This window comes from Panicum virgatum, chromosome 8K (assembly GCF_016808335.1).
Source record: "Panicum virgatum strain AP13 chromosome 8K, P.virgatum_v5, whole genome shotgun sequence".
Lineage (NCBI taxonomy): Eukaryota > Viridiplantae > Streptophyta > Magnoliopsida > Poales > Poaceae > Panicum > Panicum virgatum.
Window position 1 is genome coordinate 42,982,961 of NC_053143.1, and position 16,761 is coordinate 42,999,721.

General features: G+C 49.6%; 1 protein-coding gene and 1 pseudogene across 1 annotated transcript; both read right to left on the bottom strand.

Moving 5' to 3' along the window:
• Positions 1-1,797: 1,797 nt before the first annotated feature.
• LOC120645778 (proline-rich protein HaeIII subfamily 1-like) lies at positions 1,798-2,370 on the bottom strand. Its single transcript, XM_039922518.1, has one exon. It carries the CDS (start codon positions 2,368-2,370, stop codon positions 1,798-1,800), a length of 573 nt encoding a protein of 190 aa, XP_039778452.1.
• Positions 2,371-7,307: 4,937 nt separating this feature from the next.
• Positions 7,308-15,500, bottom strand: LOC120644767 (annotated as a pseudogene).
• Positions 15,501-16,761: the final 1,261 nt, after the last annotated feature.

Here is a 16,761-nt window from a genome sequence, read left to right on the forward strand (position 1 = left end):
GGGCCCCCCGCTCGGGGCTGCTGCGCCGAAGCAGCCTTGCGCCCACAACTCGGGCCTGCCGCCTGGCGCCCCCCGCCCGGGCCCGCTGCGCCGCCGCCGCCATGCGCCCCCCGCTCAGATCCGCCGCGGCCCGGCCCGCTTCCGCCGCCACCTCGCCGCCTAGCTGTAGGCCGCCGCCGCGGATCCACCCTGCCGCGGTCGTGTCCGCCTCGGCCGAGCCCGCCGGAGGCCAGCGCCGACGTGCGTAAGACCGGCGCGGGAGGGGAGGGAGGGAGGGAGGGAGGGAGAGAGAGAGAGAGATGCGCAGAATGGGGGGAGGGGAGAGGAGGAGGAGGGAGTGCGGCTGGTAAGTGTGGGAGGGGGAGTGGGTTAGGGTTTGCTCCCATATATATAATCTGCTCAGCAACTGGGCTTAAATGGGCTTTTAGTGGGCTCGATCTATTAGCCGAGATGGTCTTTTATAAATCAAAAATATGGGTATTAACCGAAGCGGACACATTAAGACGTCCGCCTCGGTTAATGAATTTTGAGAGGCAGTTTTTTGTAACCGCCTCGGTCAATGAAAAATGACCGCCTCAGTTAATTGTAGGTATTAACCGAGACAGTTTTTTAACATGCCCGCCTCGGAGGCAATTTTAGAACGCCTCGGTTAATGGAATTTTGTAGTAGTGCGTTTAGATCAAGGTCGTGTTGGCCAGCGCCGTGTAGTATATGTTGGGGAAATTTTTTTTGTTGAATTGGTACGGGAGTTCTATGATATGTATCTAAATATTTATGATGTTAGAGGTCAAATCTCTATGTGGAAGGATTTAATCTCTTGCTAACGCTGCGCCTGGGGCCGCCTAGCCAGTAGCCACTGCCCATGCTAGGCCCGCGCCAAAAGAAATTAAGGTCGTGTTTGGTTGAGAGCCAATTGGAATGGAGCGATTCCATGATGTTTTGTTTGGTTCGCGGACGTGGGAACGAAACGATCCTAGGGAGCGAATATTCGCTCAATATGCGGGGATCCTAGGGAGCGAATATTCGCTCAATATGCGGGACGGACTCGCTCGTGGAAAATGAGCGAACGAATTCATTCCAATCCAACGTCGTCTCTCCTCGTCTCACGCTTCCTCCCAGCGCCGAACCGGATTGTCCAAGGGCCACTGCAGCCACTGGAAGCGCGGGCGGCGACGAGCCCAAGCTACGGCTCGTACAGGCGATGGCAACGGGCGGAGGGCGATGTCCATCTCCAATTTGGAGCAGTAGCTCGATGAATCCGGCAACGCCAGCTCCAATTTGAGCGGGGGCGCGGTGAATCAGGCAACGGCGGCTCTGATTTGGGTGGCAACACTGTGAATCGAGCGACCCCGACTGCGATTTTGGCGGTGGCATGATGAATCCGGCCACGGCGGACCTCCCTGGCGCCCACACTCGAGTCCCTGCTGCGGTTCCCTAGTGGCTGCTCTGATTATGGCGGTATGAGGCTATCCGTACTCGTGGTACTCCAATTTCATACTCTAAATGGAATATTTCATTCTGGTCATCGTGATTCTCTTCTTTACATCCAGTTTCATTGCACTCGTTTGTCGTTTATATCTCTACTCTATACCAACTACCAGGAGATGGGACCCACACGTCAATTTTTTTTCTTTTCTTTACTCTCCCCGGCCTCTCTCTCTCTCTCCCCCCCAGCCCCTCCCTCCGCCGGCGATTACTCTGCCTTGCCAGCTGGATCGACGCGCGGCGGGGTGGCCGGGCGGCGGCGAGACTCTCCTTTGCCTCCATGCCTCCTCGGGCAGCGGAGAAGCTGGGGCCTCAGGGATGGTCCGCGTCCTCCCCGCCGGTGCCCCTCGCGCATGGTGGGCGGAGAGAGGCTGCGGGGCGCGCGCCAGGCGGAGTCCCCTTTTGTGGCTGCTGCATCCATCCCCCATGGCGGCGCGGCTTGCGGCGGAGCGAGGGCCCCACCCATGACGACGGGCCTCCCGGCGGAGCAGGGGCCACGCCCGTGGCGACGGTCCTCCTGGCAGAGACGGGGCCCCGCCCATGGCGGCGCGCCTCGCCGCGGAGAGGGGGGCCCACCCACAGCGGCAGGCTCCCTCCGGCCGCAGCACGGGCGGGCCTCGGCGTGGATCTGGGCGAAGGCGCTGAGCAGGGGCGCGGCGGCAAGATCTCGCGGAGAATTGGGCCGGCGGGGCACCATCCCTCCTCCTTATCTTCCTCGCGGGTGGAGTGGCTGTGCGGGTCTCCGCTGCCCGTCCAGAGGAGGAGCAACCCTGGCGGCGGCGGTGGAGCTCCGGCCTCCTCTTCCTCGATGCTGTCGGCGCGAGCGGAGCAGGGGCGGGCAGAGCAAAGGGCGCGGCGGGCAACCTCCGGCGGCGGCAGTAGCATCTCCAGCACGGCACGAGGTCCTTCGCGATGAGCTCCGCCGGGGACGGCAGCATCTCCGGTGCGGCAGGGGGAGCAACGGCCGAGGCAGACGAGGTAGGGCCGGCGTGAGGGACTGTTCCTCCTCTATCGCGCTAGGAATAGGGAACCCGGGAGGCAACGCTAAGATAGCACGTGCTTTATAGTCTCCCGCTGCATGGCAAAAACGGCAAACCACGCGACATGCAGCCAACGTGGCGCATAGCGTGCGGGATGCCGTCCCCAGTGCGGGCAGCCTGATGGCCATGCAATGCAGCAGCTTGCTCAGAGCAGGGGCAATGATACAGCTCGCTGGTCGGCGGATAAACTCCAGCGTGGCCTTCAATAAATGCGGCAGCAGCTTTGCAGCAGCGCAAACAGCGAATACGAAAGGAGCGTAGCAGCAGAGCAGCGAATGGGAGCGCAGCGCACGCGTCTTCGCCTGCTTCAAGCCACCGTCTCGCGAAACGCTCGCTGCGCGGTCTCTCTCCTTTTCTCTCTCCGCCAGCGAGGATTTAGCCGGCTCCCCGCCAGCCGTAATACTTGCTCTCAGGGAGAGAGCTGGCTGCTGCGGTGGGAACTGGCACGGCGCCGAGCATGCGGCTGCGGCGGACAGATGCGCTCTCGAACGGAAGGGGAGGGGAGGGAGAAGGGTGGTGCATGACAAGTGAGCCCTACAAAACGTGGTTTAACGGACGAGGAGCCTATTGATGCACATCCCTTCAACCAAATACAAAACTAGAATCATTCCATCCTCCAAACCAAACATAAAGATGGAGCCATTCCATCCTTCTAATCTAGAATGGAACCATTCCATCTCACCTCACTCTCCAACCAAACACACCCTAACAGCTGGTGTTGTCTTGAGCCGCCGCGCCCACTGCATCGGCGTGCGTGTAGCATGGGGCCTTGCTAGCATGCAACTGCCCCTAGGCCTCAGTGGCTAGCACCGTAGCAGGCAGCGCAACACATGGCCAGGGGTCCACAGTCAGGAACGCGTGAGACCAGTTTCAATGAAGGTTTCATGAATAGTTGCATGCCATTAATGTTGCTGACATGGCAAAGATAGAGAAGGAGATAGTTTCATGGGATGGGAGATGAGTTTCATCCTCATAAAACTCATCTAACATAGTTACTTAGTATCTAGTCTAGGTAACTGTGCCATGAAACTGTGCACTGCTTGAGCGAGGTGGAGGCGTGCGTAGGGGTGGGAAAGGGTTTGGAATTTAGCCCGCAGGACCTTTTAGTCGGGCCCTAATTCTATACAAATTTGAACTAAAAATTTAAAGACCATGTTAAGCTGTGAAGAGATTACTAGGGGCATGGCCCATTACCACCCCTAGGCGTGCGCAACAAGCTGGAGGCGCACAAATATTAGGAGTCACACGTGTGACTGACAGTCAAATCATCGCACAATGCCCAATAATTGTTTTTTTATTTTTGAATAGTTTTTTTATTGCTGGAACAATTGTTATTGTTCGTGCAATAAATAAAAGTATTTTCAGAACAAAAAAAATATTTCGGAACAAATTTGAATGGTTTACACATGTGGACATGTTTGTTGGGCCAATTTAGGCCTAAAAGACGGACTCTAGAGTGGGGGAGGGAGTTGTGCGGCACATGGGCTCAGGGTAACGCGCGTTACCCCCAACGCCCCCCTGAGGCGAGACTATAGATGTCCAGAAAGCACGAGTCCCGATAGCCCGGCACGAGACTTGATTATTTGGCCCGTCACAAGCACGGTAAGGTTCGATGGTTAGCGTGCCCGGGCTGGCACGGCCCGATACCATGTGCCGTGCCTCGGCCACCACCTCATCATGCCGGGCGGCACGACACGACCCGTTAGGAATGGCCGGCCCGGTACCAGCCCGCTAAACCCCAGCCCACCCCCACCTAAACACCATGGACCATGTAAAAAACATAGCTCGACTCCTCCCTGGTGCCTGCTCTTCCAAGTTCCAACCCTAGCCGCCTCTCACTCCCCTCCCCTCCCGACCTCCTCCTCTCCCAAGCCGCCACTCCTCTCCTCTCCTCTTCGGCTCCTCCTCTCGGTGGCTCAGGCCTTGCCCGCTAAACCCCCAGCCCACCCCCACCTAAACACCATGGACCATGTAAAAAACATAGCTCGACTCCTACCTGGTGCCTGCTCTTCCAAGTTCCAACCCTAGCCATAAAAAAGGATCCAACCCTAGCCGCCTCTCACTCCCCTCCCCTCCCGACCACCTCCTCTCCCAAGCCGCCACTCCTCTTCTCTCCTCTTCGGCTCCTCCTCTCGGTGGCTGAGGCCTTGCCATGGCCCTCTTCGTCACCTCCTCTCCATGCACTGTGCACTGTGCCGCGGTGCTCCTCCGCACTACTCCTCCCCTCCATGCACTGTGCCGCCTCCTCCTCCGCACTACTGTCCTGTTCCGCCCCCTCCTCCTGCGCATCACCTCTTCCTCCACGGGGGTCCACCACGCCGTCGTTTTGCTCCGCCACCTCGCTGCCGCCGCGGTGCGGGAGGACGACGTGGGCGATGCTTGTGGGGAGCAGGCTACGACAGGCGAATGGGGCCTGAGGCACGACAACCTGGCCATGCTAGCCTGGCCAGCCCGGCACGAAAAAAGTCCCGTGGGCCCGTGCCTGGGCCGTCGCTGCAGCGCGTGGGCTGGCCCGACCCGGCACGGTGAGACATAGGGCCGGGCCAGGGGGCCAGGGACGGCACGATGAAGGACGGGCCCGAGCCTGGGCCGGGCCATAGGCGAGACGCGGGCGCAACCATGGATATTCCTGCTAGATGCCTAGCTAGTTACTCTGTTCCTTGCCCAGACCTATGTTAGAAATCTAGGCAATTTTCGGTATATTTTAATTCCAAAATTAAATGTATAAACTAGCAATATTTCTATGACTTTAAGGAGTAAAATAAAACATGTGAACATGTTTATACTTATCACACATATAAGCATAAACAATATAAATAACCAAAGTTTCAGGGAGTACCCTAAAGCGGGGCCGTTGCCGGAGGCATTGGCTGCGCTGTTACCAACTGGAGTAGACATCTACTCGGTTGGCCTCAGTCGAAGTAGTCGAACTAAATCGGTGCAGGAAGAAGTTCGCAGTGCAGTCCCACGAACGGTCACCAAGATGTAGTCGACGTAGTCGTTCGGCCACCAGAATGTAGTCGACGTAGTCGTTCGGCTCGTCCACCAGGAAGTAGTCGTACAATCGGGCAAAGCCTTAGTATTTTTGAGCAGTCACGCTAAAGCGTTACCCAAAAACCTGATTGCCCGCCTATCCCGTGCAGGATCTCAAGGCGAGCAAGGTTTCGGAGGCCTGCTCACGCTAATTCTGTGCGCGCAGAAATTAGCGTTGGGGAACTCAGTTGTTGCAACTGGAGAGGGAGAAGAGAGGAGCCGAGTTGACTCAGTGCTCTGGTGCAGGATGGATGAGGGGAATGGCACTCCTTATATAGTGACTGTCACGCTAAAGCGTTACCCAAAAACCTGATTGCCCGCCTATCCCGTGCAGGATCTCAAGGCGAGCAAGGTTTCGGAGGCCTGCTCACGCTAATTCTGTGCGCGCAGAAATTAGCGTTGGGGAACTCAGTTGTTGCAACTGGAGAGGGAGAAGAGAGGAGCCGAGTTGACTCAGTGCTCTGGTGCAGGATGGATGAGGGGAATGGCACTCCTTATATAGTGACTCAGGTGCTCAGGATCGTTGAACCTGGACACCATCAGAGTCATTTAGGTGATGCGGTTATGGCCATTAATTACAGATTTAATTGCACGTTTAATCGCACGATTAATTGCTGTCAACGGCAAAATAGCCATCACACCGCGCCGCGCCGCGCCGCCCGTCCGGCCGCGCCTCGGCCTCGGCCACGGCCACGGCCACGGCCCGGCCCGGCCCGGCCCGGCGAGGCGAGCGAGCGCGCGCGCGTGTGGTTCACCGTCCTCCTCTTACCGGCTTCACAAGTGGTGTACAAGAAGTCCACCTTTAAAGTCGGTTGAGATCCTCCTCAATTCCCGGTACGGAATTAAACATTGATTCCCTAGCATTAATAGTGGGCTTTAAATTCTTTTAATGCTTTTAGAATAAATGGGCCAAGCCCATTACTCCAACAACCTACATGCTGGATGATGCACTTAAAAAAAAGGAAAAAGAACTCTCGCGTGCTTGCAGGAGACGAGGAGGAAATGCTGAAGGTTTGGAGGTGGAAGAAGAAACAGTGTGGCAGCAGGCCTGAAGGAGTGGGGCGGCCACGGTGACAGCAGGGGGGAGCACACAAGATCAAAGAGAGAAAGTCGCGCAAGCCGGCAACAACGGCAACAGAGATACGCGCGCCTGGTATTATACGATACAGTACTCAGCAAATGCAGAACTGAAACATCTTATCTGAACCTAGCTTTGGGTAACTTTAACGATAACGTGATGTTGTTGTTGCACTGACAGCGCAGGCACGACAAGAAAGGGAATGGATATAAAAAAACAGAGTGATCGAGGGCATTCCTTCAAAAATTAGTGATACGATCTTCTCATTATTCATGAAAAAATTTCAAACCATGATAACGTGCATGTGTATGTTAACAAAAGAAAAGAATCTTTGACCATTTACTATAAACAAATATTTGAATTGGCCACGTAAACAGTATAATTGGATTCGGATCATGTAAACACATCTTCATATATTAGCTTGCATAATAAATTGCATCCGTTGCATATATAAGATTTTGCAACCCCCCCCCTTACGTTTCCCAATATAGTCACAACCCAAGACTACAACAAAACTCGATCTGCTAAAGCTGGTTATTACTGCACAAAGATGGAAATAAATATGCGCAGTGCTGGTTGCTGGAAGAAAGATTTGAGGCGGCAGCGCCAGCCCACACCTTTCCCTGCACCGTCTGTGTAGTACTAGAAAGAGGTTACATATCAGAGTCGTGTGGATGTGCATGTTAACAACTAAAGGAAACGAACTTTGGTGCCTCATCATTTACAAACAAGTAATTGAATGAGCCAATATACATACAAATAATAACATTGGATACTCTGGTCATTTAAAAACATCTTCGAATAACAGCAGCAAGTAGGTAAACAACAGGTTGAAGGGTGGATTTGTAACCACCTACAGGCACGTACACACGTTCGCGGCCAAACAGTTGAAAGTTCGAAACAGAGCACAAACAACAAACGCACGCCCTGGGAGAGTAGGAGGAGTTACGGCACCAGGGAAGGGTGGCATGGGCAGACTTGCCAAGCAAATTGAACCGCCTGGCAGCTGCTGCCAGGCAGCCCGATGATCTTCAGCCTGGTGTACCAGTGATCCAACCTGCCAAAGGATGTCGATTATTTGTGCGCCTATATATATTTAAAAAGATGCTGCAGATCAGAGTCATGCAAAATGGCAAAAATATTACAAACCTGTTCGAGAGTCGAGACTCAGCACACCGTCACGATGGGTTCGTTTGCATTCCGAGCGAGCTGGTCCTGGATTTTCTTCTTGAGTTCAGCTCTCTTGGGCGCTTGTTCCTGGTTTACTTCCTCCCATATCTTGTTCCGGGTCTCATAATCACGAGCGGCTTTTATCCTTTCCTCATTCCAGGCAAAGTAAACATCGAGCTGGACTTCCTTGATGCATGCGAGAAATTCTAGCCCAGAAAAGCAAAATTCGTTATCCACATCCCCTCTCAAAAACAGCCCCTCAAGTTTAGGCATAGTTCCTTCTTCAAACTTTACCGAGTTGAACCTTCTTTCTACAGCAAACACGAGCACCCTGAGGCTTCTGAAACTAATTCCAGGCTGCGGAGATTTGAAAACAAGTTCTTGACCATGAAACGATGACCAATACAGAACTAGAATTTCCAACTTTGGTAGTTTCCCAAGGAGTTCCATAGCAGCATCGTGTTCCAATAGCCTAGTGCCCTCTAGTCTCAGCTTCACGAGATGCGGGAGCTCCTTGATCCATTCCGGCAACATTTCCAGATTGCCGTACAGCTTGAGGCTCTGAAGGTTTTCGGGAGGCGAGGATATTCCATCCAAGCAGCCACGCAAACCTGGCTTCCCTGCCGAACTCACCGAGAGTGATTCCAGCCTGCTGAGATCGGAAATGGCTGAGCAAAATGCTGGGCCATTCCTCCTGTTGATGCCAGAGACTCCTAACTTGCGCAACGCCGTGAGCATTTCGATGTCTTGTAGAACGGCACCTCCCCTTCCGACATTCACTTCCCTCAATGTGTGCAAGTCTTTTAGCTTTCTGGTCCCCCTTGGAACCGTAGCACCTCTTTCTTCATGTACTCCCGTCATAAGACCAGGGAATTTCACACAGCAAGCGAAAGTGCATGCATCACGCCTTGTGAGGGTCTTATGGAAAGGGCCATCAAAGCTCCAAAGAATAGGTAGGCAACATGTTGCACATGCGCCTGCCCCCCGAAGACACCTCCACATAAACTGTCCTTTTCTTCTTTTACAGAATCTGATTTCCGACCAGCATGGATGTGCTGTAGCTTCCGAAGCTGGATGATGGTTTTTGGCAGGGCGCTCACATATGTACCTCTGACGTCTAGCACTTGAAGTTGCCTCAGATTACCTAATGAATCTGGCAGTAGATCAATACCAGAGCATCCTCGCAGAGAAAGGTATTTTAGGTGAAGAAGCTTCCAAATATTATCAAGGTGATGGTACTGTAGACCAGTTGTGCCTTCTAAGTCAAGCACTCGTAGAAACATCATCTTGTCAGAAATGTAAAATGGCTCACACGTCCCAAACACGGACAGTGATCGTATTCGAGAGAGGTCAACGATGCTCGCGAACTCTCTTTGATCTCCTTTCCAGTTGCTGCTTATAGCAAGATGACGAATTGTGCCATGGGTGCTTAAGGCACAACCTTCCTCTAATCTGAAAACAAGGTTCTCCTCCATTGACTTGGAGATGGCGATGTCGCGGATGAGATCATGGACCTTGCAAGAGTCAATTGATTTCCTACTGTAAACTGATTGCTGAGATGGTAAAATCATGCTTCTGTTTTTGAGTTCTATGAAGTAGGTTTCAGCAATTGCATTGGAGGACTTCCCACGTCTCTCGCTTGAGTAACCTTCCACTGCCCATCGACGCCACCAAACGTCTCTGACTAATGGTGTGGTCTTCAGGAAAGATGGACAGATATAAGAAACAAGACTTGAGTTCATAGGGTAAACCGTCATAACTTTTTCCAAGGACTGTTCTTATCATCCCAAGCTCTGGATTCATCTCCAACTCGGCACTGATATTCTCATTCAATTTTCTCCACTCGGCTCCAGTCTTTGGTCGGTTTGCCAAGAAGCCACCTATGACTACAATTGCAAGGGGAAGTCCGTCACACTTCTTTAGTATTTGTTTCCTTTCTTTGATCAACTCTGGATTTTCCTGGTCAACCAAATCTATAGCCTCCCCAAATACCTGATATTGCCATATTGGTAGAGTTTAAATTTCTCAGTACTACAATGGAAAAATTAGTTAGGTGTAAAATACTTCAACTAGCTTACTAGCAATTCCCCAAATACATTGACATCCTGTGTTCCTTACCAAACAACATCACAGGTAATATTCATCCGATACAGGTTATCAGACTACTCAGATTCCTACCCTGCTGAATCATTTCTATTGGAACGCACAGCAACGGGAACTCAGCAGTGTACAGGTGGAACTCAGAAGTGTACAAGGAAGCAAGCGACCCCGACAACCATTGGTGCCCGGTCAGCACTCATCAGGAGCTGGGTAGCAGGTGGGAAGGCAGCACCATCTCCTGTAGCAGAGAATGGAATGGCTAGGTAGCAGGGCATGAAGGATATGGCACTATATGGTGAACCAAAGGCGAAGTGGCAACAATGATAGTGATGGTAGAGTTTCAAACAATTCCATGGTCAGAGCAATCACCAGATAATCAATTCTTTATGGTGACAGGTCGAATGGAGAAATGTCTAGAGAGATTGATTGACCAAAAAAACAGGTTCTCCTTATCGTGTTTTAGTTAACTTGTTTTTTTTCTTGAATACGTAGGAGAGCTACATATCTTTATATTAATAAAAATCTAAAGAATACAGTGCATTCAAAACACACACAAACACACGCACTTGGCTGTGGACATGGCCTCCAAGACATATTTATCGATACCTTTCCAACATATATATATATATATACATATATATATATATATTAATAAAAAAATGAATTAAAATGTTAATATGACAAATCTCACATCATTTTTAAGTGACAAATTTCATGCGGCGATGGATGAGAGTGAAAAGGGAGAACAGGGACTTCGTCATTGAGATTTAAAGGGCGAGGACAAGGAATTGGAGGGCGAGATGCTCGAGGCAGTTTGGCGCGAGCTGTTCCCGTGCTGGATAGAGAATTAGAGATGACGAGGTGGACGTGAACTGGGCCGAGCTTCAGATAGGTTCAATTTTGGCCCACAAGAGGTTACTAGATTTCTAATTAAAATGAAATCAAATTCTATCAATTTCTGAAATATTTTTTTCATATAATAAACTCCTAATGCAAACTATTATATTGTTTATTTGTGTTTAGAAAATATTTATTTCTTATAATTAAGTGTTATGCTTTTATCTAATTGTCAGGAAAATTTAATTAGTATGAGAAAATCTATTGTGTAACTAGTTTTAATTTTTCACATCCCCAAAACAGAAATTTTTGGGGTCTGGCACAATATATAATAAAATCGCATGTAATCTTTTGAAAATATTAGTATTTCATCATGTAAGAAGTAGTTTTCAATGAAGCCAATTATAAAATCATGTTTTTCAAACAAACCTATTTCCAACATTTTCAAATGGCTGATTCGTATCATTGTTAGATGTGAGCTGAGGAATTTAAAAGTACTGCTGCTCCATTTTTTTGCCCGGGGGGCGGGGGGGGGGATCTCAGCCAACTGTGTAGGTCGAGTAAACTCTAAGATCGAAAAATAGCCTTAACAAAGATAATTCGCAAAGTACCATTCCGTTAAGGGCTTCAGAAGAAATAATATAATAGATACAAAAGCAGTAAATATTAACATATTCGCTTTATGTTTCAACAGGAGAGAAGAATGAACAGGCCTTATAAAAAAAATTAGCGAGAGCAAATATTGTGGTCCCTTCTACTGCTTTGTGTGCATGCGTGTTTGTGAAGTGTGCGAGAATGGAGGTCAGCTTTATATGAATCGTGAAATTACACAAATGAATTGAATTGTATAGAACACTTCACATTTTTCCCATGCGAGTCTCCCGCCGCATGGACTGTATCTCAAACACATGATGTCAGAGAGCTCGCACCGCCGCAGGCTCTCTCGAACTCTCTCGCCCAGCTACAGTTGAGAGAGGCGAAATAGAGCGATTCTGTCTCCACCGGCAGGGCCGGCGGTTTTCCTCACCTCCGATGGCCCATGGGGCTTCGCGAGGTAGTGGAGACCGATGCTCTCCCGTTGGTCGGTGGTAGTACTAGTAGATCTAGGGTTTGTCTCCCGGCGGCGCGGTCATGGCGATGGCGGCTGCGGTGCCATCATGGAATAAGGTCCTCTCTGGTTCGTCCTCGCCCCATTGGTGTTCCGCTCCGACGCCGATAGAGAGCCGGTGGAGGTGGGGTTCCATCGGTGAACCCCCTGTGCAGGAGTCTTGTGCCGGAAACTCGTCGCGAGGTGAGCTCGTTTGGCTTAGGTTTCGTGGGTGAAGAGGCAGCTTTGGGTTGTGGGGAAGGCAGGGGAATGGAGCTGCTGGCTCGGTTGTGCCGCGGCGGCTTTAGTCGGCGACAGCGAGCCGGCATCCAGGGTCACCGGGGCTTTGGGCCCGTCCCCGGCCGATGGATCTTCAGCGTCTACTCCATCTCGTCCATGGGGGCGGGTGTCTACTGTGGCTCTTGTCAAAGCCTGCTGGCGATGGAGCTCTGGCGACCTGTGGTGGGTGGAGATCGACTTCCGGCGATGGTCAGCGGCGACGGATTCTAGAGGATTCGGCCTGCATATGGTCCAAGGACTTGGTTGCATTTTCTTTGTTTTCTAGGGGCCTTTGTGCTATTAGGTCGGGACAGCTGTCCTCTGTATCCTGTGTTGACGTATGTGTATTTGTACATGTTCATGTATGGTATCCTTAACTAGAAATACAGGTATGTTTGCTAAAAAAAACACATGATGTCAGAACCATCCCTAATCTCTTTAGAATGCTAGGGTAGGCACTATTGTTTGTAAGCATGCTGTTCTCAAATCAAGCAAAATGGAGATCGTTTATATTACCTTTTCATTGAAGAGGCGAATTGCGTCCTCAGGTTCTAGACCTTTAAGATTACGTACGGTTCCGTGTTTCCCTGATCCTGTGCAATGCTCTGCAATCTTTTGTTCCCTTGTAGTCACAATAATTTTGGTTTCCATCTTCTGAGGGAAATTTGGTATTATCAGGTCCCATTCTGTAGTAGATGACAAATCATCCAGAACAATCAAGCAACTCTTCGTTTCTAAAAGTTTTGCCAACTCCTTAGTCAAATCTTCAACACTCTTCAATGCAAGTTCCTTTCTTTTGTTGCTGACACTGTTGCCCAGCAATTCCTCCTTCGTAGATAATCCTTCATGTAGTCCCAAAATCAACCTCCTAAGGTGCTCAGCAGGATCGAAAGGACGCATCATTGTGACAAAAACACGCTTCTCAAACTTGTCACTCAACTTTGGGCTATAATAAACTCCATTGACTAGAGTGGTTTTTCCAAGGCCACCCATCCCCCACACAGAGATCACCTGACCCTGGTGGTTGTCCTTGTTTGAAATTAACTCTATAACTTCAAGTATTTCTCCCTGTCGCCCAATAAGTTGAGATTCCTCAGCACCAACACCCGTCCTGATGCGAGTTAGACTCTTTGTGACCACATTCTTTCCATCAGCACCCATAGATTCATCCTCTTTTATCTCCCCAAGGGCCACTGCATGGTCATTTGTACTGCTAGTGGCTGTATCTGAGCTAGACGCATGCATCACTGGATCCTTTCCCGTCCTGCGAGTTAGACTCGCGGCCACCTTGTTTCCATCGACATCCTTAGATTCATCCTCTGTCATCTCACCAAGGGGCACTGCATGGTCGTTTGTACTGCTAGTGGCCGTATCTAAGATAGACGCTGGCTTCACTGAGTCCTTTTCATTTTGAGAACCCTACACAAAATAAAGCGCAGATTACAATTATCCTTTAGCCTTATATTTTTTTCCCTAGACAATGTTTAACCCGCCTGTTTTTGGTCTTGTAAATGTTGACCACATGCATTTCAGAAAGGACAAATGAAAGAAAGAACAAGAGGAGGTAATTGGAAATTGAATTAATTCTTCTGCTTCTGTTGACATAATTGAATTAGAAGGATATGAAAAGTTAGTAGTATTACCTTGTCGTAGAATGCATAAAGGGTCTGATCAGCAGACAGCTGCTTTAGCTCCGAGGCTTGACTTTCTTGCCCTGCACATAAGCTTGCTACTTCAACTTGCGATGTTGACACTACAATCCGGCTTCCATTCCTGTTATTTCGGAAACATTTTTTAATTCGATCCCACTCTTCAGTAGTTGAGATGTCGTTAAGCACAATTAGACAGCTCTTCTCGTTAACAAATCTATTGAATTCCTGAGTTAATTCTGTTGCTGTCTTCTCTGTCTCCAACAGATTTTCAACTCCTTCGGCTGCTTGAAACTGATTCACCAAGCTCTGGACAAAGTCTTTTGGGCTGAAAGGGTGCATCACCCTCACCCATGCTCGGCCTGGAAATTTGCTTTGGACGTCTGGATTCTCGTAAGCTTCCCTGATGATCGTCGTTTGGCCGATGTCACCACTTGTTCCCCATACAGCGATCACTCTAAGATCCTTGTCATCCCTGCTGATCAGTTGGACAAGATCCACTCTCTGATTCTCCTGCTTTGCGGCCCGCCTTGCATCTTCAATTCCGAATATGGCTGCAGAGATAAGGTTGGCTTGCCCGGCCGTGGTGGTAGCATTGGAGCCAGAGCCCTTGATGAGGCGGTAGCGCACATTCCTCTGGCTCACGTCCTCAACTTTGGCCCTGAGCTCCTTCATCTGCTTGGCCACACGGCGCCGCTCCAGTAGCGTGCGAGGGAAACGCCACCAGGATGGCCTGTGCAGACGAACAGCAAAGTCCTGGAGACTGTCCTCGACGTCGTAGGCCGTGTCACGGACCTGCTTCACCCAGGTCTTGACCACCCTGCTGTTGTCCCGCTCCTCGTGTGCCTCCATCATGAAAGACTGCATCATCTCAAGCTCATCCGCGATGAACGCCTGGTCTTTCTGGACACCGAGCTGCAAGGCCACCTCCTCAGCGAAGGTAGATTTGGCATAGCCAAGCGCTCCATTCAGCACGGACTTGCCGACACTCAGCGCCGTAGCCTCCATCGATCTGCTGTATTTCTCTGTGGATCGGATTCGTTGCAGAGCTGCTTGTACGCCTGATGAGTGATGACAGATCTGTGCATATACCAGAGGAAGCAACACAATGCCCAGAATTTAGAAGTTAGACTCTAATAAGGCAGATAAAGACAGTAGCACCAGCAAGATGGCAAGTACCTGAAGTTAAATCGGTGAACACAACCAAGACCGAGCCAGCAGATCTCGGAAACTCACACCGGCGATCAGGCGTTCCACAAGGTAAATATACTGCAATTACAAATCATATATATAACTGCATAAAGTTATCATTATGTAATGCCTCCCAAATTAGATGCTCAACTCAACTGAACAACCTGTGAGCAACAGCAACTGAAAGTAATTGAAAATATACCTGCTGTGGCGTGTGGCCTAGATATGAGATAGTGCGCCCGGCAAGTACGGCACTCTGCTCCTTGATTACTTGCTGCTTGCTCGATGGTCGATGCAGGGCTCTCGCACAGCGACAGCCCGGCGAGGCTGCAGCTCACCGGACGGCCCAGCCCTCGCACGCCCAGACGTGAGCCGGATGGCGGATGCGTGAGATCCTAACAAGGCACCGTTGGAGCCGCTCGCCGGCGAGCCACGCCGCCGCTCCCTCACCCGGCCGGTCGGCCCCGTTATGCTGCTCAGGCGCTCGGTGCCGTCGCCTCCATTGCTCTCTCTGCGGCTAGCTCCCTTCCACTGGTCTGTGGTAAAGCCGATGCTCATCTCATGTCACCTTTTCATGATGACTGGCCGCATTTGTATCAGACTAAAGACCTTGTTTGTTTCCGCATTTTTTTTTCTATCTCTGTCACATCGAAAGGAATTTTATTATTTTAGAGTATCAAATAAAATTTATTTATAAATATTTTTTGATAGCTGATGAGCCTAATTAATTCATAATTTGCTACAATGATACAGTAACCATCCGTTAATCATAAATTAATATACCTCATTAGATTCGTCTCGCAGTTTAGCAATAGAGTTCTACCGTTAGTTTTATAATTAACTTTTATTTAATACTTCTAAATACTAAGATTCACTTTGATGTGACATAGACTAAAATTTAGCCCCTCAAACCAAACAACCTCTAAGAATAAAACTAATAATTTAGTCTATTACTGACTGCAAGAACTGCAGGAATATATGGTGCTCAGTCGTTTGGTGCCGTCGCCTCCATTGCTCTCTCTGCAGCTAGCTCCCTTTCACTGGTCTGTGGTAAAGCCGATGCTCATCTCATGCCACCGCCTTTTCCTCATGACGGGCCGCATTTGTATCAGAGTAAGAGCAAAACTAATAATTTAGTTCATTGCTGGCTGCAGGAATCTATATAGCTCATGAGCTCATCTCTTAACCCATTAGTGTAATAATTTAACTATCCACCATTAATACATGGCCACTTATCTATCTCACATTTTTTTTTAATTTTTGTGTCGAAACTGTCTGTAAGTTTGCAACCAATTTCTTCTTCTTCTTCTTTCTTCCGTCTCGTATTTAGTTTGATTGTAGCCTTCTATAATAGTTACTTTAAAGGGAACACAGGGCCCCAATCCAGCTGCCCGTAGCAGTAGCATTTAAAGCCGTGGAAAAGGACGGGACAGACCGGACATAGTGATGTTGATGCCCCACTTCACTAGCAGAGCAAATAGTGAGTTCAGGCTGTCTTGGTGGGCTGCCGGCCCCGTATGAAATAAAATATGATCCTTTAATAGAGACGCAAATAATAGTTATGTGCTTTATTAGACAGATAAGAGGTTACTTCCTCCATCCTAAATTATTAGCCATTTTGATATTTTTAAATATATAGGTTTTGCAATACATAGATCTAGATATAATATATATCTAAATAAATAGCAAAAATTATACATCTAGAAAAATTAAAACAACTAATAATTTGAAACGGAGTGATTACATTGCATTTCTTCTAGTAAGATTGTACTCTCCTGTATATATGGCATAGTACATGTATTCTCTCGAACA